This window comes from Oxyura jamaicensis, chromosome 6 (genome assembly GCF_011077185.1).
Source record: "Oxyura jamaicensis isolate SHBP4307 breed ruddy duck chromosome 6, BPBGC_Ojam_1.0, whole genome shotgun sequence".
Lineage (NCBI taxonomy): Eukaryota > Metazoa > Chordata > Aves > Anseriformes > Anatidae > Oxyura > Oxyura jamaicensis.
Genome location: NC_048898.1, coordinates 17,990,595 through 18,018,082, shown reverse-complemented (window position 1 = coordinate 18,018,082; position 27,488 = coordinate 17,990,595). Strand labels below are relative to the sequence as shown.

The window sequence follows — 27,488 nt, the reverse complement described above, 5'->3', positions numbered from 1 at the left end:
TTGTCTGAGTTGGTATATTAGTTTTTTATGCGTTTAAGTGCTAAATATAATTACTTTCAGACAAGCACTTAGGGAAGAATGCACATGAAGTAAGTATGGTTGTTTAAAGGAATTAGGTATGTTTTCATCTACAGGTGTATGCAAATTGCATACCCATACTAGTGTGTTGCATTAGAGAAAGGCTGTAGTCCCATTTCTTGGAAATTGATTTCTTCTCAGCATTTTTGTGTGTTAAGGTGTTAGTGTTATACTCCCTAAATTATTAAAACTCTGGTACCATGTATGTGTCTCCTAAACATGGTACCAAAAGCACACGACTGTTTGTAGGGACTGTATAGTACAGCTTGAAGCTAAGCTTGTTGTATCTTTTTTCCTGTTGAAGTAATTTCTCAAAAGGTGTTTTGGAAAGCTCTAGTCTGAACTGTGATCTCTACCAGTGGGCCAGCTGTTAAGGTAGGAATTTTACTTGTTACCTTCCTGCTATGTTTTAAAAATGTACTATGGTGGTGGCTTGTCAGCCTCCGCACCTTTTCTGCCTCCTGCCTTGCGTTGCCTTGGTGTGTGAGGCTGGAAGGACCAGCAGGCCGCGCAGCAGTTCAGTTACAGCAGGCATCAGAGTGGGAGAAAAGCTTTCCCTTCCTTGTTGTGTCCCAGCCTGAAGAGCTGGTGAGAACACCCCTGGTTGTTAGTGTGGTCTGTTGGAAAAGGTCTGTGAGTGAGGATGGTATGTGTCTTGTATTTAATTGTGCAGGACTGCCCAAGCAAGCTTTGTTGCAGGGATACAGAGTAACAGAAGTGAGACTGGGCTGCAAACTTGGAAATGCGTAGCTGGCATCTTACCTGCTGCCCAAGGGAAGAGAAGGCTTCCCAGCTCTTACCGATAGCACTGTTCCAATGGCATTCAGCCATCAGGGACATCCAGGAAGCCCTGTTTGTCATTCCTGCCACATTCTTGGCTATTTCAGCGCCTTTCCCCTTCACTGGGAAAGGGACAAAGAGCACCATAACTGGAGGGGAGGGCTATAAATTGGCCAGGTCTCATAGGGCAAAGTAGCTGAGAGGAAAATGCCTAATGAGCTCGTGTTCTCATAAAGCCAGGCGAGATGCAATCGCTGCCTTCTTGTATTAAACGGGATGATTCCAGCTGTTCAGGCTTACAGCCCTAAGCATTTTGCTGACAAGTCTAAGAATTTCAAGCCAAGTTTTTTAGCTCTCAAAAATCTTGCAATATTTTTACTGCAGCTGCAGCAATTTACATGTGCAAAGATGTGTCCCTCTTGAGACTGCATATCAAAGTCTGCTCCTGTGGAAAGAGGGGAGCTAACTGGAGTAAAGAAGTGCAGCAGCTTAAAAGGAAAATTTTGGGCTGTCTCACTAGCTTTATTTTATTGAAGATAATTTAGTCCCCAAAAGTAATAATTAATTCCTTTACAATTGTACATATGCTTGTGTGGTTTGCAGAACTCAGGCTGTGTAGCAGGGCATGTTTTAATGAAGGTGTGTGAGCTTTTTGTTGGCACATACATAAGTAGAGGGAAAGCAATGTCGGTACCTGCCTGGGGCAGAGGTAAGGAACACTTGCTGATGGAAAAGCTGCTATTTATCATTATCAACTGCCCATTTTCTCTCTCTTAGTCAGAGGGAGGCAAGTTTTATGGCCTTCCTGTAACCAGTCTGTTCCAGAGCATTTCTCCCTCGAGGTTAGTATAATTAACAGGCATTTTCTGTTGAGTTTCAGTAATTCATGTTTACAACCGGGGACTCTTAAGAAACTGGAAGTATCTTGGAGCAGACTATTGGACTATTATATTGTATATGTAGAAACTCTGTAAGTAAGTACCGTGAACATGTGTAATTCAGAACATGGACAGCTAGTCTAGGCTGCTGTAGCTGACTCCTAAAACTTCAAGGTAGAAACATTTACTTGGTAGCTCGGATCTGTAGGATACAAAATGTTGTAAGGAGGAGCAGGGGATGCTGCATCTTAGCTTCGGAAGAGTTTAGCTGGGTAGTAGAAGTCTGCCAAGAACAGTTCTTTCCAGATGTTCTGCACATTTCTGTTCACCCATCAGTGCAGCTGTTGGTCTGCTGCACTTGGTGATCAGTGTTCAAGTGTGTGACTTTGTAAGTTCTGAAAGTCATGATGATGATAATGCTGTCCGTGGCTGTATGTGAAGGAACAGTTTAAGGGGCTACATTGCATTGCATTATCTGAATAATTGCTTCTTGGTGGTCACAGAATGTAATTCAGGTTTTTCTGAGGTCCAGTTCTTTTTTTGATGTTGTGGGGACTGTAGCATGTCCTTTTTGAGTGTCATTTACCCTGTGTAAAAGTATCCCATTCACCATCTCAGAGAGAAGCCAAGCACTCCATTTTTACAGTTGGGTATTATTACTGTTTAAAAAAAAAATGGACACACAATTTCAGTAAAGTACAGGGTGACACTTTTCCTAGGAAGAACCTAATTTTTAAAATCACAATCTGATTGTTCTAATGGTCAGAAATTTCCATCTGGACATATTACTTCTCTATTAACACCACTACTCTGTCTTGCGATTAGAAAACAAGACTGGGAGGATAGCAAGTGATGTCCCTTCTGTGCTTGTTTCAAATCCAAAAACTTGAACCTTGTTCTTTGACCTCCTTAGAGAAAAGCTCTGAGTCTTGCATTAGAGCTTTGTGCACAGATGAACTCTTTAAGGTCTGTTCTTCAGAGTCTTCCTCATATAAAGTGTTATTTTTTGGAAAAAAAAAAAAAAAAAAAGTTTGAAAAACTTTTACTCACCCATTCTGTTGTCAGTGACAAACTGTACAGGAAATACCATAAATGGGTGGTGAAGAAGGACTGTGACCTCATTCCTAACTGACTTCAAGGATGTTCCCCTGTACTGGATACCCTTACAGGGAAACACAGTATCAGCATAAAAACAGACATTAGAAGTTCATATTGCAAATTATGTATTTGAACTCAACCTGATTCAAGAGTTGAGTTGCCTCAGCCATTCAGTCTGTCCACAAAAAACTTACTTAAGTGTTTTGTAAGACTTGATGTACTTAAGCTTTTTTTCTCAAGACACGAATGGAGTAAGCTCCAGCTTTCAAGGAGTCCCTGCCTGTAAACTCAACATTAAGTAACTATGAAATGGCAGTTAGTGCCCTTATTTAAAACTTCCTTTTAGAATGAAGATAGATATTTTAGCTCTAAGTTGAATGACTTATATTTATTATAGCTATCAACAGTATTTATCATGACACTTAAAAAGCTCTATTTTTTTTTCTTTTCCCTCTTTCTCCACTTTGGTTTTAAGAATTGAAGAAACAAGTTCAGACCTGAGGAAGCAAGTGGTTAGGCTAGAAGAAGAACTGGACCAAGAACGAAAGAAATACACAATGCTGGAGATAAAGCTGCGGAATTCTGAACGTGCTCGTGAAGATGCTGAGAAGAGAAATCACCTCCTGCAGAAGGAAATGGAAGAGTTTTTTTCAACATTAGGATGTTTAACTGTTGGGAGTCGAAGTGCTAAAGTCCCCAAATAGAAAGAGCTTTTGTACAGCATAGAAAATTCTATTTCTGGCAAAACCACTGAAAAGGCGCATTTTGTTATGGTGTACTCATGTATCATGAGTAATTCTACAGTGATCGTGCTCTCGGTGACACTTACTCTGTTGTTTTTACATGTGCTGTAGTACTTGGGCAAGCCGGAAAAGACTGCAAAACATAATGCTTGGAAGTTTAGATACCAGCTTACCCGGAAAAAGTGGGCACACTTTTTATCCACAAGTCAGAAGGTACTGTTCTACGTAGCTGTACTGTTGCCATCTTTGGATTTGCTTGCAGCATCCTTTTGCTGGTTCAAGGACAATGGAAAGGTGTGCAAGGTGGGTGAGGTGGCCAGAAGCGCATTTGGGAAGTTTGCAGTTCTAGGACGTCACCACATTCAGTGTGATTTAGGATATGGATTTAACATGAGGGTTTTTTTCCTCCCCACTCTCTTCATAAAGTTTGTTCAGATTTCTCATTCTTGGAAGTGGCGTTATTTTATCAAGATGCTTTGAAAAAGAATGTCTACCGAATAGCAGAAAATACCAGAAATTCTGACAATTCACTAAAGTTATCCCTTAGATACTGAACAGTTCTACTACTTCATAAAAATATGACTTATTAAAGTGTATGTGATTAACTGTCAGATTAGCCACATAAACTCCATGGAACTTTAAATATGCATATTTGGCCGGTTATCTTATTCTTATTTTGAGCCAAAAATAGTATTAGCTGCAAGAAAAAAAAAAAAAAGCTGATATATACTGATCAGACATCAAGTTCAGAAAAAAAAGACTCGTATCATCAAAACACATCCAACTGATGAAGGTTTTTATATATGAAACCTTACTAGCAGTATATATGGTAATTTGGTAGAAAAAATGGTAAATTGATGCAGTTAGTGCTGGAAAAGGGTTGGATCTACCTTTAACCTTCACAGAACAATTTACTTCTAGATTGTTTGTCATACCTCTTGTGACCCCAATTGATTTTTTTTATTGTTAGTTCATGAAAATATTACAGGACAGAAGGAGAACTGCAAACAACCCAGTAGCCTAAGTTCACTACTTCTGCTAAAAGAACAGACATCATTAGAATGAAGTTGTAATTTCCAGTAATTAGCTGTCGGTGCTCACTTCCCTTCAAGGGACTTACTTGAGAAGTTCTGCATAACATTTGTAGTGCCCTAAGCTACGCAGAACCTGCACACAGAAATTGTATCACTAGATTCATCTTGAGCTCTGCTTGCCAGCCTCAGCACTCACCACATTATTTGTTCTCTTTGACAGCTGAGGTAGCTTGGGAGTTTCAAGGAGGAAGATTTTTAACAGGAAAGTACCACAACATGAACTGGCTAAGACAAAAGTACAGACCGTAGTGAAAGTGCTTGCTTTAACTATTTTTCTTTAAATGACCTGAAACTGACATATTTTCTTACTAAAGAAGAATATAACTCATCATCTGGAAATAACCTTGGAATTTTTTTTTTTTTTTTTTTTTTTTAAATACCAGCAGATTGCACACCTTTTAGTACTGACTTTCTCCTTATCTCACAGATATCCATGTTTTAATAGATGTTACCCTTTTCTGTCACTATAGTGCTTCTCCTTTCTACAGACATGTAAACCATTTAAAGTGAGCAAAGAAAAAACGTATTTACCTAATATTTCCTAGTTATAGCAAGTCAAACAAAGTGGTCAAATAAAACTAAGCAGTTCAGTTATTTCAAAACATTTTCCCTTCCCTCCAGAATATCCAGCTGCGCTGCATTCTTTACTACCCCTGCTGTCAAGCAGCATGGCACATTCCTGACTGTTCAACAGGAGCAGCCTGCCCCCTGCAGGCACCAGCAGTAGCCTTACCCCTGTGTTAATGATCACAACCTTCCAGGGTGTTATTACTAATCACAACTGATCAACAACTTACAGGAACACAACTGAATCTACAAGAAAGACAATGGCTTTTTTAAAACAACAGCATTAAGATGCATAATGTGAGTAGCAACCCCTGTTGTAACAATGATTTTCAGCTGGAATGGCACAGTGAGTTGAGGCAGCACCGAGTACAATCACAGTCCTCACAAAATAAACCTCAATATTAGAGCATTGCCTGAACTGAGCTGTAATTCCTTGTAAGTAGAACACCAGGACTGGTAAAAAGTGACAGCTTGTACTATCTGGGACATTCAATCCAAAGTAATAGCAAGTAGGCTACTTTAATACCCTTTTATTTTTACCCCCCAGCGCAGGTCCCTTTCATTACATCCATCCTCCTGACAGCCCCCATCCCTTAGACTATTTATACTGCATTAGTTCCTGGATGTTCCAAGTGCAGACTACTTGCTTTAGTTCTGGCAACGCTACAACCAGCCATGCTGACAGGGAGCCTAAAACAGGTATGTGAGGTAAGGAGGGGAAGCACGACATAAACTGCATGGCTAGCTCTCAGTGAAATCAAATGAATAATTCTAAATATTCTTTAGGCAGTCAGAATACTAGACAACATATATATACACATATATATAGCTGGACTGGGAACCAAACCCACCTATTCCATTCCACTGTAAGAGCATCTGTTAACTATGTCGCATTCTACATGATATTAATCTGGCAGACACGATAAAATTCATTCCTGCTTTCAGTTTCACAAATCAAACTGTGTCCACTCAAAGTGATTAATGGAACTAACCTTTTTTTTTTTTTTCAGTTGACTGTTGTGCTCCAGAAACATCTATTCCTCTTCTTCATGAGTAATAAATTTCAGGTCATTTTGAAGATGAGCCTCTGCAGTAAGTGAAGGCTGCAAGATGTTGCAAACTATTAAGTTCATGCTAAGACACACCATGATGGGATATAAACTCTAAAGCACCATAACAGACACATTATGTTAATTTTCTCTCATGAGCAATTATGCAAGAAATGGGAATACACTTGTGATGTTGGACACAACCTCATGGATCACTGTGTCCTTATTTGAGGACGATATATTCACTTTACTAACTAATGCCTGTTTCTCTACACTTCATGTGTCTACCTCATGGATATAAGACCACTCCTTATTTTACAGACTTCTAGGTTATTCCAGCCCCCACCCCCAATTTAAATACCAGCTTTAGCAAGAGTTTACAAGATTCAGGTTTGTTAGTTCTAATAAGACATGAAGAAAGGCTGCTGGCATCAGGTATCTAAATTTTAGCAAAATTTTCCCAGCCAGGAACATCCCTTCCAATATTATGCAGCCAAAAGAAAAATGTAATAAATAAATAAATAATCAATGAAAGGAATCCAACACAAACATATACTTGAAAAAAAAATCCAAAGTCAAATATTCCAAAACAACAAAAAAAATCTGTAGGTCTCCATGGCATTTCTAATATGAAAAGGAAAATTAATAGTGCTAGCTTATTGACTTACCCACGTTCACCGAAGAAGTCTGTACAAGCCAGCAGCACCACAAGCACCACAGAGTTTCAGCTTTAGTTCTGTGAGCCAGAGCCACTGTCCAAGATGAGCAAAAATAGTCACCTACAGTCAAATCCCTGACAGAGCTCGGACTCTCAGACCTCACTCTATATTAATAAATTACTTTGGACCAGCCTCACTTAGTGCTAACAGATGCAAATAAAAAAGAACATCTGAGCTGCACTGCTTTCCTAGAACACCTCCTGAATAGCTGGTCTAGAGAAATGGAATGGGCTGCTTTGTACTGCCCATGGTGATAGTACATTTCCCTTAAAACAAGGATGCAAAGAAAACCTAACAACATGCAGCCAAACACAACTCAGAAGCATCTTGCCTCTTCATTTAAAGCAACGTGCAGAGCCTGCTGGAAATGAAGGTAATGAAACCCATTATGCTAGGATTTATCCGCACTGCAGTGGTGCCAGTGAAGGAAGCAGGCCCGTCACCCAAATTAGCTCTCCGATAAGAGCTCTTCATAAAGTCAGACCCCTTAAGCCTTATCTGGGAATCAGGTTAGAGAAAAAAATCTCCTACAGGCAAATTCCCTGTATCCTCCTTTCACACACTACAAGGCCCATGTCTTACCTCTTTTTACCACATTGGGTCTCAGCAGCTTTATTTCCAGGAAAGAAGGCAGGCTAGAGCTGGTATTAAAGAAGTAAGAATGGATTCTCAGCAGCTGTAAACACACTTGATGCTATCAGTCTGTGGCACAGCCAAAGCCCACAAGAATAGAGAAATGGAAGAAACATCACTTTTGTCTACAAGTGAGCTCGTACACAAGACAGGACTTAAATACCATTTTAAACAGATGGAATTCTCAGGGAAGACGGATGCTAACACAACTCCAGCTGCAGTGAAATCCTAGCAATGAAGAAACACTATGTGCATAGTGGTCAAACTTTTTTTTTTCCTTTTTTATTTAAAATATCATTATAACCAATTAACATACTAGATAACAATGTATACATTCCAGTGGTGTACATGTAATGACCTATGGCATGAATGATTAAAAAAACAATGTTCTCAGTAATGCCCCACCAACAGCTTATTTGGAGGGAATAAATGAAAAGCAGGAAAAGGTATCAAATGCAGGGAAGAAAAAATTACAGTTTTCCCAATATTTTTAATGGTGTATCTTCCCCTTCATATTTCTTGTGATGAAACAAAATTGGGAATATACTTCAAAAGGGGCAGGAATAATGATCACAATAATTAGGGTGTTGTTTTTTCTCAACTTTAGTAATAAAAGTTAAAGAACTCTCAAAAATAGACTAGATATTGGGCCTACAAAAGTAATTCATCTGTATGCAAAGCTTACCAAGAATTATTCCTTTTGTAAAATGTAAAGGATGAGCTGACATTACTAGTAAGCTATTTTTAACCTACAAAACCAGACTACAATAATAAAATCACCAATTTACAGCTAACACAATATTCTAGATGTACATTATTGTACACAAGCTATATATTACACATGAACATATTACGTGAAATATATAAGAAACATACTTACTGATATTGTCTCAACATTGGCCAATAAGTTTATTTTTCTAAAGGAAGTGTATTTTTCTATTTCACATTCAGTGTAGTTCCAATAGCAAGGGTTAGCTTTGCTTATTTAGAAACATAGACAGTTTGTGTGAGGTAGATCAAGAAAACCTAGCTTAAAATTTTAATGGCAAAAGTGGAAACAATGTTATCGGATTCATAACATGTCTATAATGCAGAGAAATCTAAGGAAGAGGAGAAGGGAGTGAAAGAGATCAATTAAAATATATATCACTTTTATCCAGTGCCCATAACTAAGAATAAATGAATTGAAAATTTGGGTAGGCAATAAAGTCTCATCACATATCTCCATTAAAATCCTTTCTAATCCTACCAAAAAAATGCAGACAGCTCTCTTTCAACGCCAATCCTCAAACTAAATATGGAAGGACAGATGAACCAAAACATTAACAGGCAAATGAAATGTAACAACACAAACAGGCTACTGTCAACAGCAAATAAAATATATCTACAAAGAGTAATTCACTCCCTTTAGCAACTCAAAACAGTAAGAACAATTGTTAGCTGACCCATCTTCTTCCATTTTCCCCATAATCTTAATTGAGAAATGTTTAATGTCATATGCTTTGGATTACTGGATGTGTAGGAACTATACTAGCTTTTTGATCTTTTTTTTCCTCTATGCAATGTTGAGATGAATGCCATATTAACGCAGGCTCATTGTATTTATACAAACACTCTGTCAAGGTGCTGAGTTTCTGCTTTCTAACTGAATAGCCTTTATATTTGGAGAAGCAAATTTCCATAAAACAAACCCACATCAGTAACATTCTACTTCTTCGTACATTGAAGCAGTAGAGGGTGCTATTGCCACAACTGCCTCAAATACAGCTCACTACATCCTCACGGCATCCTCTTAAATTTGTGCGTGTGTGCGTACAGAGCAGGAAGACTTACTCTTATTCAGAACAATACTAGTATACATATAGCATGGAAAGGTTCTTCTAAACCAAAAACCCAAGCAGTATCGTATCTCCATAGGGAAAAGTGCCATGTCTATTCAGGTTAGCAGAACGAGTGAAGCAGAGATGACCTGGTCAGTCACAGAATCATAGAATAGCCTGAGTTGGGAAGGACCCACAAGGACCATGGAGCTCAACTCCCAGAGCTCAACTCCCAGCTCTGCAAAGGACCACCCCAAAATCTGACCACATGTCCGACAGTGTTGTCCAAACACTTTTTGAACTCTGTCAGGCTCGGTGCTGTGACCGCTACCCTCGGCAGCCTGTTCCAGTGCTGGACCACCCTCTTTGTGAAGAACCTATTCCTGATTCCAGTGGGCATTGTCTGGCTAGTCTAGTTGTTCAACTGGTTGGTATTGCTTTGGCAGTCCAACTTCTCCCCACACACTAACACACAAAAATCTCCATTCTGACCCCATTGTCTTGTCTCAACAAAAGCCGTCACACAGTGGAGGTACAGCACACAGTAACAGTATGAAACTTTTCTGCTCTCATTCTCTATTTAAAACCTCGAGCAACCTACTTCTACAAAAGGAAAGGAGCTGTTTTGTCCTTCGTGCCTGCCACAACTCTGATCGCAGAAGGTGGGAATTAATCTTACTATTACTGTCCAACTGTTCACCTCACCTGACAGGAAATCAGACACAGCTCACTGCAATTCAATCCCTACCAAATTCCAGTGGATTGGAATGCCCTAGAAGTGGAAAGTTACATACACTTTAGTGAAGCCTGGTGCCATGAGAAGATTTTGGAATCACATACTAAAATAAAGCTTAATAATATTTTACGAGTAAAATTGTACAGTGTATTAGATAGTATACTATGCTAGCTAACAACAGAACAATAAAAGAGCTGAGCTCTAGCTACCCATTTGTTTGCTATCTGTGGCAATGTACAATCATCTCTGAAAACATTTTACACTTCAACAAATAAAAAGGGATGTTAAGAATAGTCTACTGTTTTGTGATAATTTGGTTACAGAGGATCTTGTTTTCTTGTCTTTTAAATTTACCATCACTTTAATTTGCCTAAAATGCAATCAACTAAGAAAAAAACAAAGTAACATTGCTATGAAAATGATGCCAGAAGTGAACTACAGGTTCCAGCATCCAAAGCTCTGACCTTAGTGAAATAATCACTTTAAACATAGCTCACTTCAAACTGCATGGGGCGCAGTGCATAGTACCAGCCATTCATCAACCCTATCTTAAAAGAAAAAACAGCTCAACTCTCCATAGAGATTATGAGCAAAATGAAGTTACTATCGATAACATGCTGTAGTAAAAAATTAGACCCAGCCTGTTTATGTTGCAAGAAAAAAAAGAACAAAGTAGCTTTCACTCAATATTCATTTTAAAGCAATTCTCTTTAGGATACTGGAAAGTGATAGCAATTTTTTTTTTTTTTTTTTTTTTTTTAAGTTTTAAAATATTTCAGTCACCACTGCAATCCAGAGTGGTCCAAAATCAATTGAAATAGCAATTACATTTACCAAATTCTGTTCTTTACAGCATTTATAGGTATCAGAAGTTCATTTTGTCAACCTTAATTTCATTATGCTGCGTTAACCCTATATAACAATGTAGTACTGTCGTATGACCAAAAATTTTGGCTTAATTCACAGCTTAGACTTTGATAAAAAATTACAAAATAGACTGTTCTGTTGGTCTCTGTTCAAATTGAGCAGATTTTCTATGTTCCAGTGTGAGATGAATCCAAATATGTCCTGCTTATTCTGAGGTAATATACAATTTGGCAGGATCCTGTAAAAATAATTGCCTTAACAAATGTGTTTAGAAAGGCAATATTGAAATATTCGGTACAAATGAGGAAAGCAAAATTACACACATAGCACTTACCAGCAGTCTAGCCAGGCCAGGGAAACAACTGCGCAGTTTATCAATTTAGTCATCTTTGAGACATTACCATTCCTTGTACCCTGTATTTTTTTTTAAAAAGACATGTTAGATATTGAAAGCATTACTATCACTTACAATTTTCTGAAACTTACTGCAAAGACAAATTTTCCTCTTTTGATTCTAACTTCAAAAAAAATCTTATTTAACCCAAGAAAGTGGAAGGAACCACACTGAAGAGTATCAGTAACTCCCGGATGAACTTTATAGCCAGTCATATTATTTACTTATGCTCTGTGCCTGGCAAGACTTCTGTATTTCTTATGCTCATTTTTGTGAGCATGACTAATGTGAATTCCTCTTCACATTCTAAGTCACTACAAAATATGCATCTACACAAGGCCATCAATTATACAGCCTAGCTTCACTAAAAATCTGCATTTTCCAAAGGAATAAATTCTGAATGGTTGTTTAACTCATACATAAACTTAAGTCAGTTATACATAAATCATTCTGTAAATATAAAATGTAAACAGTTAAAATACTTCTGTGAGGAACAGCACCATTTTACACGACTATTTAGTAACTGTTCTACATATTTCAATATATCTTTTGTTTAAAAAGTGTATTGAAATCTGGAGCTTCAGTGCTGAAAATTACTCAATATTTATGACTTAAAATGAACCATTATTAAGATTTCTGCTACACTGGTCTCATGGTGAAATGAAATAGATAAATATTAATTTATACAGCACTACTTCTCCCTCCTTTGGATGGCATATATTGCTCACTTAATGCATTAGCTACAGAAATCCTGAGGTTCTTCTACCACTTACGGGTTTAGCTATCAGTTAGTTTTGGTGGAGAAAGAATAGCTGAAGTGTTGTCCCTATTGCATTCGTGTCATTTCCTCTTCTCCCCAAAAAGCACTCACCTTAGCAGACAAAAATACTAAAACTAAACTCCCAAGAATTATATCCTACATGAAAGTATACTTGTTTTCCCTGTTGGCAGTCTAGACATCCTGGATTCACTTTGTTTTGTGTGCACAAAAACAGGCTACAAGCTAGAAGTAAACAGTTTATTTGCATTGCAATGTGTTATTCATGAAGTATCCTCTTGTTTTATGGCGATCACAAGATTTGGCATGCCACAATTCTGCAGAAAACATCACATCCCTCTGTTAGGCTAGATATTTCTGCAGCCTTGAAGATAGATTTTGTTTTCTTAAGTTCAGAAAACCATTCAGATGAAATTTCTTTGCAAAGGTTTGTTTCTCTAACAAAATTCATTAACTGTTGCTTTTACTGAAGTATTATAGGCAAGTGGCCAAAATTAAAGAGGGTTTTCTTTACTGCCAGCACCACAGTAGTATGCCCCAAAAAAACTACAGCTGGCTGCACTGAATTCTCTCTCCACCTCCACATGGACATATGACCAAGCATAAAACTTTGAAGGATATCATGAACAAAACATCTGGAATAAAATCTAATTAAAAAAATTGAAAACCTATAAAATCTTAAATAATTCATGATATGGTAATGACCACAACATTAATATGTGCTTTGATAAAACAAATCTTACAAATTCAGTAAAAAAAGATCAGCAGCATAATAGTAAAGCAAATATGCAGATTTTAAAACCACAATAAAAATTATCAGGTTTAATATTTTACAGTTAATTACAGCAAAAAAAGTGGCTGCTTTTAACACAACTTACAGTTTAAAATTACAGCACTTTATGATGAGTTCTACGATTATTTTTGAAAAAACACTCAAAAATACCACCAAATTTTAAAGGTGCCCTATTAATGACTAAAAGGACCCCCCTCCCACCCCCCAAAAGACCAAGTAGTCATCTACAGCAACCCAGAGGTCCAGCTGAAGCTTCTAGACTGCTGTCTGTATCAGAGGCCAATGTTGGATCTGTTGACATTGAAGACACATCGTTGACAGATGACGATGAAGATGGATGTTGAGAGCCATTGATCACTGCTGCACCTGTGCTATGAGAAACAAAACAGCAAATCAGTTGCAGATACAGTTGCACGGTTCAGCACTTGCATTAGTCTGTCTCTTCCTAAGAGTCATTACTTTTCCCCATTTCAGCAAGTTTGAAGAGATGACCTCAAGCCATTGTCAAAGCAAATAAAAAGCCCCAAATTAAATTGTGGATTATGAATGGTATGTCAGGAACCACAGAACTCACGTGACATGATACCTGTCAAATTCCAATAAATGCTATTGTTTGAAGGTTAAAAATCACAGAGATAACACTGCATAAACCCAGAGCTAGGATACTAAAAGAGAATTCTAGAGGTTATCGGTCATGGAAGAGACATTTCTGAGTCATGTTACTCTCAGATGTCTTGAACAGCTTTACACCCTCCTAACCTAGTACTCAACAGAGCTTTGTACTGTGCTTTTATTGTAACCAACCTAAAGGGGCTGGCTGTCCACGTATAACCCCGTTCTTGGTTCTTTCCTCCAGGTCCATGACTTCCTTGTATATCAATTCTGAAAATGCAGGGAAGAGAAGGTAGAACAATGAATTTGTAAATACAAGGCTCAATTAACAATATATCTACCAGTAAAATTTCTTAGGTTCATTACTGTTTAGAATAAGTTTTAAACAACATGTTGTAGGCTACAGAAAAATAGGCAAGTGTTATAATAATTTACAATTCTCTTCTGCTGGAGCCACAAAATAGCCTGGTACTCTCAAGCACACACTGACCTTGCCCTAAGACTTTTGTCCAGATAGCCTGGGGACCTGGGATTAAACTGAGTCTTAGCGACCACTCACTTTTTATCAATGACTTCTCTGGTACAGAACAACCAGATCAGCAATCTTCAAGGGAACAGGTAGGCCACCAGGAACTGCATGCGCTGCCATCACATTTAAACTCATTGCAGTTACCTGGCAGTATTCCAGCCTACATTGCCAGAAAACTGTAACTCTGTGGATGTGCTTTAGCTGCACACAGTTTTATTCATTCAAGGACAATTACACTTATGGAGAGCCAAATTGTTCCCGAATAGGATTAGAATGGCTTCATACAGCTTCTCTTAGCACTGCAGTGCTTCTCACTTCTACTCACCTGCACTCTAAGATCTTCACCTAATAGACAAGTCGTGCTAAGTGGCACTTCAGAATCTTAGAGCTATGTACAAAATTGTTAGACAATGTTTTGGAAAAAAGCTGTTCTGGAGAACAAGTTTCTTTACTTTGTCACAAATTCTTTCTCATCTCAAAAAGCCATTTCACACACTACTTCTATTACTTTTTCCATGATGCAGACAGTCTGAAACTCTGAAGGAACTTTTAGGATTTAAACTGCCTTTTTCTTCTCAAAGGTCTTTGCCTGAAGACAGTAACTGACTAAGATACTCTCAGCAAGTAGGAGTTTCCTTAGGAGAGACCAGGCCAAAAGCCCTTGGAAGAGATAGTAGCAAAACCCACAATGAACAAATCCACACAGCATTGCCACCCTCCCAACACACATTTGCCACTAAATCTCCTCAGTTACAACATCTAAAGGTCCAGGTCACCATGAAATAGAATACAACATTGCATAGAGGTACACACTAGAAATGAAAGAAGCAACTTTATTTTACTGTTACACAAGTTCCTCATCCTTAAAAAGGTTACAAGTGCTACTAGAGTGCTTGTAACAAGAATCGTACGGCCCTATCTATATACTGGCCAGAAGGTTTCTCACCTAATGGCAGCTTATTGCTGAGAAGAGACTTCAGCTATGAATCTACAGAAGTAGTGACAGAATAACAGAACTAAACATGCTAAATGCAGTTCATCAGAACTGACTTGTCAGGCTACCGTCACCGGCAACTAATGTAATGTACAAAGAGTTTGGAAGAAAAAGGCGTTTAGGAATTACCGTTTCAAGGGCCGTGGAGGTTTCAAAAGTAAACTCTAAACTACCTGAAATACAAACCTTTTATTTTAGCAATATAACTACTTCTGATTCAAAGGGGGAATAAGTTTGCTGGGAAGGAGCACAGGGAGAGAATTTCCACAATTCTATCTCTGCCTTTACAGTTAAAACCCATTTTCTAATAGGAAGTGACTTGCAGGTATGGTAGCACTAGATTTTACAGTCTTGTGTCCATCATCAGCCAACAGAATGATGGGTCAAAAATGACCCATGAAACATTTTTCCTGTCTTCTTTTTGGTTTGGTTTGGTTTTCCCCCTCTGAGGATAAAAAGGCTATACCAATCTGATATTCCTTCCTAGACTTTTTCAGTACAAATGATTAGATCAGTAATTGCACTAAATTCTTGCTTAAATTCAGCATTTGTAGCCTTCATAGTCTCTGGATCCATCCAAGCTCAATGTTACCACTAATTCTATTTAAAACACTTAAACCACAGAGAACTAAATGAGGTACCTGAGACAGAGCAAGCAAACATCCTACATAAAAGCAACTTCTTTATACTAAGTGAGAACATTTATAGTCTAAGGCACTGAAATGTACGTTGGACACAGACTCTCAAGAACTAGCACGTAGGCCCATAGTGGGAAAGCCACATACCTGCCCTAATCTCAGTGAAAAATATAATTAGCAATTCAAGTGTTTGTTATGCCTTTCACTTAGGAATAACCAGTACCAATTCAGGACCACAATAAATCCTCTGATATGCTAAATCATATGATTAAATACTGCAGTTATCCAGAGGAAGGCATTTTTGTTATATGCAGACATTTCTAAATAAATTGTGTTTCTTTTTTTTCTTTTTTTCCAGTATTTAGCTAGCTAGTACAGCTGGTGACAAAAGAGTAATACACTTTAGAGGTGCCAGTTAAACATTGTAATCTTACAGTAACTCATCCATTTACTTACATAAATAATTCTAAAAAATAAAATGATTTCTGAAGACTACAATGCCATACAATTAGTATTGTCTGACTTGTCAATAGCAGCAAAGGAAAATATATGATATTGATAGCGTGGATGTAAAAGTGCAGGTTTCATTTATCTTAAAACCAATCTCCACAGGTCTTTAAAGCTCAGCAACTCTCTTAATTTCTAAAGTGCAAGGGGTACAGAAGGTTATAACAGGGTTGTGGATTACAATACATCAAATGCTAATGGATGCAGTGGCAGATGGCATTTTCTCTTAGCACTAGGACCTCTGCAGTAACGCCACACCTTGTAGAAGCAATTTCAAAATGAAATACAAGCTTTACAGGTAACGAAGATGTTCTCCTTTTACTTAATAAGTATAAAGGAAAATATAGATACAAAACCACTTCTGAACACTAAAAATCATACTCCTGGAGGTAAGTCTTATGTCATACTATGATCTGTTCCACACCTCAGCCCCAGCTACTTTCTCTGGACCTCACAGGAGATAACCTTCAATGTTTCCCACATGACTCTAACCTCTCTATCTTGCCCATTACTAACACTCCTTATGACTTCCTCTTTCAAATCCTCTGCTTGAATTATGTTCAGTACAAACAATGCTAATATGCTCTTCACTTAAGAGTGATGCTTCTACTTCAGACTTATACTGCTCCAACTCCTAATTTTTTTTTTCAGCTGTACCAGTTCTGCCCAGAAGAGTTCCTCTCCCTAAAACCGCTGCCTTATGATTTGCAAAAGGTGACTGAAATGAGCAGACCTACAGATGAATGAACTTGAGCTTGCTACAAAGGTTCAGCACCTTTACAGGAAAAATTAGTGTCCTTAAAATCAAGAGGTTGTGAAACACTAATCTGTTCCCTTGTCATTCCAAGCAATTGAAGTATATACTATTAGGTTACTCAGGAGAATCTTAATAACAGTAAGCCTTGGAGACTAACCTACTTCAAAAAAACTTTAGGTTAAGCAAAAGTGTTGTTCTTACCTTTCCATTCTTCTATCGTGTGTTCCCTCTCATCTAACTGCTTATCTGGTATCTTTGGTGGAGGCTGGAAAACAAAACTAACTCATGATAAGGCAATCAAAAGGGCAACAAAACTAGAATAAATGAAAAATTGAATTAAGATATTCTGAATAGGAACCTGATTTTAAAATACTGTATTTACATAGACAATCTCCTAAACCTGGCTTATTTTTTAGATGCTGCTTCAGGTTTTTAACTTGTTCTGATTAGCAGATTTGCTAACATTACTGTAATAATTAAACCAGAAACTGAACAGTCTGGTGAAATAGACTAGTCATAAGGACAGCGGTCTCCAGCTCAGGCAGCCCTTTTTACCTATTTAGTGTGAATTAATAATTTTCTATCTCGTTATTATAGATCCGCAGAATTCTAATTCCACCATCTACATCAAGCAACCTTTTCTGTTCTTAGTGGGCCATCACCAGCAACTTTCTCTTAAAAACTTTTTTTTTTTTTTCCACAAGTTGAAATTATTTCTTTAACTAAGATTATCATTTAATTCCTTTGTTCTTTAGTGTCAATAATGGAAAGCTTGAGGTCTTGTACAGAATAAATTTTTTGTTGAAACACTTATTTTCCAGTTTAAGAGTACTATCAATTGTTAAAACTAATGAAAATATTTCTGTTGCTCAGGAGTAAATATCTCAGAATCCTCTCACAGGTAATCGAACTATGTTGAAACAACTGAAACTCAAAAAATTAGAACTCTTTATCAGAGACTTCAGGTGCATTGCTACCTGTCTAGGAGTTTATATGCAATTATAAACTTGCACACACAGAAGTATTTTAGTTACCTGCAAGTTTGTGCCCATTCCTAAAACTATTTCTAATAAACAAGTAGATCAACGTCAATAAAAATTATTACAGCTCAGTTAAGCTTCTAGTGAAATGTGTAGATCATGCAATAATCTTCTTTCAAGCAGTTGTGTCGAGCATCACAACAAGTTTGCTTTAACACAGGACTTAGTCAGAGAAACAACATTTCTAAAACAAGAACTTACAGCTTCTGCTTCTGATGGATCATACCAAACATTGATGTACGGGTGCTGGAGGGCTTCATCCACAGAAATTCTTTTAGAGGCATCTATAACGAGCATTTTTGACAACAAATCCCTTGCTTGACTTGCTGCAAAAGTGAAATTTTCTACTTACACTGGTGCAATATGCACATAACACAGTATTTCAAAACTCATTAGAAGACTTGTGAACAAACTCTATTTTAGGATCTATACAACCCTCATAGAATTTGGGGTTTAGGAAAGAACCATTTTAATAACTAAAGGATATATGCATATTATGAATATAAAAACTTTATTTTCATCCCTAAAGAAAGAAGATCTGCTCTGGCTACACAACTTCTATTCCTCCCCTCATTTTTCTCTAAATCACATCTCTCATTGAGAGGAATATGCTTCCTTTTCTTTATACAGGTTTTACCAGGATAGGAGATGTTCCAGAGAGGCTAATAAAGTGCAGGTAACCATATCTCAAAACTTTCATCTGCTTCCATGATATTAACATTGTAACATTTAAATTGTTAGCAGCACGATTCTCCAGTGAACAAAACTAAGATGCATTTCTATTCAATATGATGCAGTTTATAAACTTTTAAAATATACAACACACAGAAAACAGACCTTACCTTTAAGTTTGTTGTGTTCAGAATCAGCTGGGAAAAGAACATCTGGGAAGAGTTTCTCAAAGCTATATCCAGCATATTTGGGTCTGTTCTCAACATAAGTTCGGACAGTGGGCTGTAATTTCTTCATAAATTCAGGACATGGTGTTCCTAGCTGCTCTATAACTTTATTCCACTGATCAATATCTAAGGTTTCACAGCTAAGAAAAACAATGTCTAATTTTCAGCTAAAAAGTTATGTTAAACCCACAAGAATTATCCAACAGAGATAAAAACAGAAATTTTTAATAAACTATCAAGTTCAGCATTAATTGGGACCATCTTCTTAGAGAAAACAGTGAAGCAAAGCAAGTATGATTGAGTAGTCAAGGCAACATGCATTTTACTCAAAATCATAAGAATTAAATGGCAAAGGATATACTCCTGTGAAACAAAGCAAATAAAAAGACTCACAAAATTCATTAAGTTCAAATAAAAGCATTTAGGTTATTTTTTAAAGACATTCTGAGAAAAACTCACTTCCTGATCTAAACATTTATTCACAGCGATCAAGCTATTAAACACCATTAATTCATTGAAGAAAATTGCCACGCATGTGTGCTTTGTCCTTCTTTCTTGCCTTGATAACTCATCTGAGTTCTGGACTCTACCAAATTTGTGATCTCTCCCTAATGACACACAATACATAGCACCAGTGGGCTCATAAAGAATGAAATCCTGGATCACACAGGTCAACAATTTTGTCAGTCTTCAACATTGAAGCAGAAGACTTTCAAGGGCATGTAAGGAACATCTTAATCGAAAAGGTTACACCAGTTAAGGAGAGATTGACCAGTTCACGGCAGTAAAATTTAATATATGCTACTAAAAAAAAAAAAAAAAGAAAAAAAAAAAGAAAAAAAAAAGTGAAGTTTGGTTCAAGAATTTCTAGTTGCAGGTCATTAGATACTGGAAGAGAGTAAAATTTTGTATATGCTTATCTCAGTCATACAGTCTGCCCAACATTTTATTTTCAGCTACTGTTGAAGACTTGATACTGCACTCCCTAAACCTTCAGTTAGATCTAGCAGGTCCTTTCTTCTGTTCTTAAAATTTTAAAGTAAGGTTTTGTATAAGGTTTTGAAGCTCTACAATGCTTTTGCACAGGCCTTGAAAAAAAAAAAAATAGTACTGCGTTGTATGGCACTGAGCCAAAATTGAAAAGCCATGCAAGAAAACCAGATTGACAATGTTAGCATGGTACAGCAAACGCAATGCCAGAGCTGTGTGAAAGTCCCTGGATTTCCTTGCTGTGCCCCAAAACCTTCACCCAAGCCTCACCCTCAAACAGAAATGTAACAGCTTTTAAGCAATTAACCCGTAGCAAAAGCATGAAAAATTTCTGATGGCATCTAACAAAATGGAAGAGAACTACTAGTGAAACAAATAAGATGCCAAACTCCAATTAGATAACCACTGATTTTAGCAAGGATCCAGAGGTTTCAGCTCTATTTGCTTGTAGCAGATCTTTTGCCTGAAGCATTGTTCACAAGACAACCCACACAGACACCACCAAGCAAATCATGGTATAGAAAGACAGAAGCACCAGATATTGCTAAAAGCTGTTTGCAGGGTGAATTCTGCACACAAAAATAAAAATCTACAGAGTGCAACCATTTAAGCTATAAAAAAATAATATAAAAAAATAACAACTGCTAATGTGCTTGGGTACCAAACAATTAATAAGTTATTATATAAATATGAGGTACAAAGCAAAAAGCAACGCATGTCAACCACCTAAACAAAACACTACTTACACAAACAAACAAATCTGTCTTAAATGTGACAATGTCCAAAAACAATGGATAGACACTATATTAAACTGAAAAAGCAAACAAACAGAAAGAAAGGAAAATGAAAAAACAAGCCTGTTCAGCCCAAGTGGTATTTTGTTCATTTTGCTGTATTTTCTTACTTAGTAGTAATTTCTAAAGACAGTCATACTTGTTAAAGCCATTTGTGTTGCTGTTTTGCTTTAAATGGTATAACTGTAGACATTTTTGCAGCATCCTGGAACCGAAATTAGGAACTTTTGACAAGGCAGTTTAAAAACAGTATTTTAGAAATTAGAACCACCTTAAGCTGGGACTAAATCGTTGCCATCTCTTTTGACCTTTTAATACTACATCCTAGGCCAAAGGTAAGGATACGATCTGTACCAGGAAATAAAACACCACCTTTGATCATTTCTCCCATGATGCACCCAACTGACCAAATGTCAACTGAAAACAAAATGCAATGATATTAACATAAAAGATAGTTATCAAAATAAAGTAAATAAAAATATCTAGACGCACACACACACAAATGAAGTGACTATAAAAAGCATGTGTAATGAAAGTGAGTGAGTGGATGAATGTATGCTAACTAGAGGACCAGCAGAGACTATGTCCTACTGCTAGGTGCAGCCTGAATATAAATGACATTCTTAACAATTTTTTTTAAGTGTATCACAAGAAAAATTCATATCCAGTTAATAAAAAACAAAAATTGCACAATACGCATTTTCATGACACAACATCGATAAAAAGGTTAATCACTTCCTAACTAATTCAACCTGCTGCAGCAGCACAAGGATACAGTCCCTTCCTGGAAAGAGGATTTTGTGGCAAACCATTTCGCCCATAATGCACCCCACAGACCATAAATCCACTATGTTTGTAGCACAAAAAGAAGGGAAAGCAAAGCAAACGGTCATTTAAAATGAAAAGAAGCATAACATGACTGCATTCTATAAACAGCAGAGACAGCACAGGAAGAAGAGCAAGTCTTTATATTAATCAATGAGACCACTTTTGAAAACACAGCATATAAGGATTAGCTTTTAACTGTCTCAAATACAAGGCAGAAAACCATCCTTTGGTTTATACAGTGCTAAAGCAAGAGCTAGAGCAGAGAGAGAGATATACATGAATCAAGCAGAGTAACGCCCGCCTTCAAGTTCTGAGACTGGCAAAGTTCTTCCGACAGATTATAATAAAGCACCAAATATAAGTTTATTTATTGAAGTTATTTTCATTGTAGTTATAGGAATTGTTTTAAGAGCAGCAAACTAAACTGACTTTTATAAATGTGGTATATCTAAGTAGTTTACACTTTTAGGAGCAGAATTAATTATTTAGCATATTAAATAACATATGCCATCAAGCATTTCCTGTAAGGCAGATTACCATGCATATCTCTCTCTGTTTAAATAAAAAGCAAATACAATCAGTAAAAGGTCACTTAGAATTTTAGAGGATCAGTTAATGACAATATTAGTACATTCCTAAGAGATTTTCAGATAAATTATTTCGTTTAAAAATATTTCTCCACTTATGCTCAAATAACATCTTATAGAAAAGAAAAACTTAATCGCAATATATTTTTGGTATGAAATGCACGTTTTCTTCATTATCTTAAATAATTCAGAAGACATACTCATAATTTATTTTTTACTGGTATGCCAATTTTTTTTTACATTGCTTTCAGAGATACTGTTACCTCTGTATGCAAACATTTTCTTGAAGTCATAATGATGAATTTGAATTGTTATAAATACTTTTATGTCAAAGATGAGACTGGAATTTCAATTAAGCAGAAAAGAAGGGGATTTAAATGAGAATAATTGTATACTAAAAATCACATGTTAAAGTTGTGAGGGAGCTAAGTAATTTCAAGCAATCAACATTGTTTCTTATTGAAAATATTTCTTCCCTCTTATTTAATAAGTTCCTCTAAAATAGTATCTAAACCATATGATAAAGAGATCACAATTGTACATATTAATAGGTCAAAATTAAGGGCCTGGTTCATTTAAAAATAATTTATGATTAATGGTGTTTTCTCTTTAAAACTCTTTTAGAATATTTACAAGTACACATTCTGCTGCCTTCACAAACTGAACTACATGCAAATCTATTGTAAATAGTTTGACCAGTGTGATGAAAACAACTACTATAACTGCATGGAGAAATCTGGGAAGAGAAATAAATCAATGACTTCATGCATCAGAAGACTTTAGTGGCTAAGAAAAACTTTAGGTACAATTTCTCTCTTCACCCTACAAAACAAACTTGTGGTGTTTGAGAGTCTTTTGGTTTGCTGCTTTCATTAATCAAAAAATAACCTGTTTATTTATAGGTATCTGACTAACTTTTTCAGAAGCTAGATGAACTTATACAAAGAGGACTGCTCCTGTGAATACTATTACAGAAGACTGAGTCAAATCTTAAAGATTTCAAAAAATCCTTTAAAAAATCTTTAAAAATGACTGGGTATCATACAGAACGTACTTAATTCTTTAAAACCCTGTTTGGAGTGAATTTACTATCTTCTATAACCCGAAGAGGAAAAAAAGAGAAAAAAGTGAAAATGAAATTCAAAGTCAATGTACATACTAGGAAACTTTAAAGTAATTGTTTCAGAGGGTTTGGGTGTTCCCCTGCTTTTCAATGCTGGCTTCCTGACAATAACACATATAACTGTACCCAAAACTAAATATGCTAAGATGTAAATATGTAAAGTGCAAGAACAGTTTCATTGTCCTTCGATTCTGAATTTATTCAGTTTGCAGGGCCTGGTTTCTTAATGCAAAATACCCATATATGCTTTGTCTATTTCAGTATAAGGCATATGGAAAAGTTAACTCTGTCATAGGTTTGTCTGGGATCTTCACTAGTTCTAAAAAAATTACAGATTTCATATGTGCATACCATAGTACCAAAGAGTACTACCCTATGGTATGTATCTCAGTCATCAATATATGTATTGCAATCCTCCTGCATCTTGTCTGAAAGGGAAGTTCAACAGGGCACTGAAACAGCATAAAGCCGCCAGATGACCCTGTTCAATTAAACTAGATGTTACCCTCTCTTTAACCTTTATTCGCTGTCAATTTTGAATATTTAACTAAGTTAAGGTAACCTTTAATTTAACTATGGGTTTAGAGGGCTACAACGGGCATCAACGTTACCAGGTGGGGATCCTGGACAGCCCATTGTTCCTACTGCAGACACATCCATCCTTTATACCTGCCGCACTGCCCTCTGCAGCAGCCTAACTGCTCTGTCACCAGAGCTGCACAGTAAGAAACTCATGAGCCAGTGACTGAGAAGAGCAACAGGTTATGTAAATAACCTCTAAATGACAACAGTACATATGGAAATACAGATTGTCTTCTGACTCAGTTAGCCAACAGATTTACATTCTCTACAAGTGCCATTCTCAACTCACATATTCAGCTTTTGGGAAGATGCTGTGCGATGTAGCTTTTCATATGAAAGTTAATTTGAATTTACATTCTGCTGCAAAACACAATTCACTCTTGCTTAAGGAACAGGATTGTCACTAGCAAAATAGAGTGCTCTAGGACACAATCTATTTAACTCCAATAATACCTGAGAAGCATTTTAATGGAAAGAATGCTTCACATTTTGCAACTCAAATTTTAAGAGAAAAATGTAAACAGGGTAAGCTAAGTCAGAAAACTTGAGACTTCCATTGCATGAATTCCTTCTGAAGGCAGCTGTGTGACTCAGACTACAGCTTTAGGTTCTTTTATCCCTTGTCTCTCAGTTGGCCAATGTAAAGCCTTCTGGGAAAAAAAGGAAATAAACTTAAATCTGTGCTTTCTATAAAACTTCAGCAGTTAAAAAAAGTAACTTTAAGTTTGCTCCACTCAACCTGACTTCTAAGTTACAGAAAAAATAGCCAACTGTGGAGGCCATTTCAAACACTGTATTCCTATCTGGCAGACTAACAATCCAAACAGAAATATAAATCACAGCCTTGAAAAAAAGATCTGTTCTCTTTCCTTTGAGCTGGCTTCTTCTATTGTCAGCACTGATAGGAGTGCTTCCTGGCTTTTATATGAAAAACAAAAAGAAATCAGCCTCTATGCACCTAACAGCGATAGTTTCTGTACAACCTGAAGTCACTTGCCCTAATGCTATGCAGTTGCCAGGAAAGTTTGCAGACTATATTAAGAACCTTGCAAAACACTGTATGCCCCAGTTGTGTCAGTAACCTGAGGAGCCATACACCTTGTATCAACAGGAGACAGCTAGCAAAGTCTCAAGCATCACAGCATCTCCTAGGGCTTACTGGAGGACTAATTGATAATGGGTCTAAAACATTTCCAGCAAATGGTGATCCTTGTGCACAATGCCTGCCGGAGGCAGATACATCAAGTTAGGTGAACTGACAACAACGACAGCAGATCAATGAAATGGCAGCAGAACTGGGACTGTAAACAAAACTTCAGGAGGGATGTGTTACTTAAGTTTCCCAAAGAATAAATACTAGGTGCTTCATTTAGAAGATATAATATTACTGATCGAGTGACTTCCCCCAAATGCTTTCCTTACTTTCTTACAGAGGATACCGAGAGATCAAGGGTCAAAGACTGAGCATGAAGAGGAGGGAAATGTACCCAAGCAGGACAAAGCAAACAAATTTCCTCTGAGTTCGTCACGGACCTCAAAGAATCTATGATGCTTCATGACAGTACTCTGCATTTTTCTTTGAAGTATGTTACTGACTTTTTCTTCAGCAATATTAAGAGCTTAGTGCAACAATTTCAAAGTGGGCTGGTTTCAATAAACATAATGCCCCTGTAGGTGGACTTGAGCTTGTTTCTTACATCCTGAAAGGCTATATTGAACATATTTTTTAAACACTAAATTTGGGACACATGTTTACTGATGAACTACAATTTATATCCTCATCAGGAATAAAATCAGGTCAATGTACACCAAGGTACATACCACATATTAAGATAATATATTTCCAGTTCTTCTTTCATGAAATTAAATCTACCAAACAGGTAATTTAATTTTTTTAAACAAACAAGGCCCTCAATTTCTTTTCCTATTAAATGCAAACATTTCTAATGGGATTAAATAAATAAATTGGTGTATCCGGAATCTGCATTTTGGTCACATGCCTAATTTGTAAATTCTCTACAGCTTGAAAAAAACATTTAACATGTAAAATGTGGTGTGCCAAACAAAAAATAAAGCTATGCCAAAGAAAGACTATATTTGCTGACCGTTTTCTTTGTATCCCATCCCTAGGATGACCTCTGGTGCTCTGTAGTAACGAGTCACTACATAAGGCGTCATCATAAAACTAGTTCCTGCAGTTCTGGCCAGTCCAAAGTCAAGAATCTTCAAAGTGCAGTCTGACTTTACTACTATATTACTGGGCTTTAAGTCCTTTAAAAAGAAACATCATATATGACTGCTAAGACAAGCACAAAGTACTTTGTGGTTCACATTTTTAAAAGATAATACTGCTAACATTAAACCCCACATATATAATATTACTTGATTATTTGTAAAACTGCAGTTTCTTTTCCCCTTGCATTAATTCATATGCATTCAGCAGACTATAGAATTAATTCCGTTACTGTGCTTGTAGATCTATATAGCAATTGAAGAAGGAAAATACAACCAGTGTTACAAGATATGCTAGTAATGTCTGAAATAAATCGAGGTTAGTATGAAATGTTAGCTCTGAGGAAAGGTCTAGAAACTTCACTGGACCAACAGTTACTACTACAGTGCAGTTACTACACAAGAAACATGACAATTGCTGAAATCATTTGATGCAATAATCATCATGATATAAGAATTATTAAGAATTATAACATGAATGTTAAAAGCAAAAGACTTCTTTGCTAGTCATGGCTGCATCGCCTCTTTTGAACCAATGCAGATATTTCTCTAAACAGGAAGGAAATGCCCATGCTCACAGAGGTCTAGTTTCACATTTAGAATTTGGTTCACATTACGCCAAATTTGGTGACCAAACCCAAAACGGTACCAGTGAAAAACTGCCAGATACTTAATCATTAAATTTTAATAAAAAAATGATATATTTTCAGAGGTTCTTAGCTGGAAGCTTGGTATTTCTATTCTCTTCATCTGAACTCTACCACTACATTGGCAATAGGGGCTTTGCAATGTCTGTACAGATACTACACAGACATACTCGGTGTTTATCTCAGGAGGATCTTACAAACATCTGAATGTCACAGAGCAAATATTATGAGCAGAATATGTCCAGAATAACTTCACCTTAAACCTTGCATCATAAAATCATTCATAACACACAGGCCATAACAGATAAGCTCGCAGCCTTTCTGGCTACCTCTACCAAGATTAAGACAAAACAACAAGATGTAGCAGAGGACCCTAACATGTGAGCTGCAGGCACTTGGTAAGTAGCTCTATCTTCCATTATTTCGTATAGACTTAAAAGAGGTGACCTGCAAGATGTATGTAGTTTTCTTTTGTGCTTGTACATCGTTCAGCAAGCCCCTCAGAAAGCTAAGAAACCTGCACTAAAGACAGAGAGGAAATCACAAAAAAAGTTATTGGAACAATACAATTTTAATGGGTAAGTAAAAGACCTGCACACCTCCATATTAACACACTTCCAAATCACACAGAGAAAGACTCTGCAAACAACTTTGGCTTAAAAGATTCTCAAATACCATGAGCAAGCTCAGGTATTATACAGC

The 27,488-nt window shown here is 36.8% G+C and overlaps 2 protein-coding genes and 1 long non-coding RNA gene across 20 annotated transcripts in view; 1 reads left to right on the top strand and 2 right to left on the bottom strand.

The window, feature by feature from the left end:
• The window catches only part of ARHGAP22 (Rho GTPase activating protein 22), a 147,695-nt gene extending 139,674 nt beyond the window's left edge, over nt 1-8,021 (top strand). For 14 of the 15 annotated variants that reach the window (XM_035330260.1, XM_035330262.1, XM_035330266.1 and 11 more), the window contains one exon: nt 3,310-6,786. In XM_035330260.1, the coding sequence (XP_035186151.1) occupies nt 3,310-3,538 (229 nt within the window). In that variant the 3' untranslated portion in view covers nt 3,539-6,786. Of the gene's footprint in view, nt 1-3,309 lie in introns of all 15 variants that reach the window. The other variant, XR_004751959.1, reaches the window with a different exon arrangement.
• LOC118169204 lies at nt 4,948-8,715 on the bottom strand. The gene is made up of 2 exons (XR_004751961.1): nt 7,589-8,715; nt 4,948-6,341 (listed from the first exon to the last, which is right to left on the bottom strand). It is a non-coding gene; the product is annotated as an uncharacterized LOC118169204 (long non-coding RNA).
• Nucleotides 8,716-11,662: 2,947 nt separating this feature from the next.
• The window catches only part of MAPK8 (mitogen-activated protein kinase 8), a 136,003-nt gene continuing 120,177 nt past the window's right edge, over nt 11,663-27,488 (bottom strand). For 2 of the 4 annotated variants that reach the window (XM_035330275.1, XM_035330274.1), the window contains exons 6-12: nt 26,013-26,178; nt 21,133-21,204; nt 18,947-19,129; nt 18,306-18,430; nt 17,266-17,329; nt 13,832-13,909; nt 11,663-13,393 (exon numbers count right to left, since the gene is read on the bottom strand). In XM_035330275.1, the coding sequence (XP_035186166.1) occupies nt 13,248-13,393; nt 13,832-13,909; nt 17,266-17,329; nt 18,306-18,430; nt 18,947-19,129; nt 21,133-21,204; nt 26,013-26,178 (834 nt within the window). In that variant the 3' untranslated portion in view covers nt 11,663-13,247. Of the gene's footprint in view, nt 13,399-13,831; nt 13,910-17,265; nt 17,330-18,305; nt 18,431-18,946; nt 19,130-21,132; nt 21,205-21,562; nt 21,635-26,012; nt 26,179-27,488 lie in introns of all 4 variants that reach the window. The other 2 variants (XM_035330276.1, XM_035330277.1) reach the window with 2 other exon arrangements.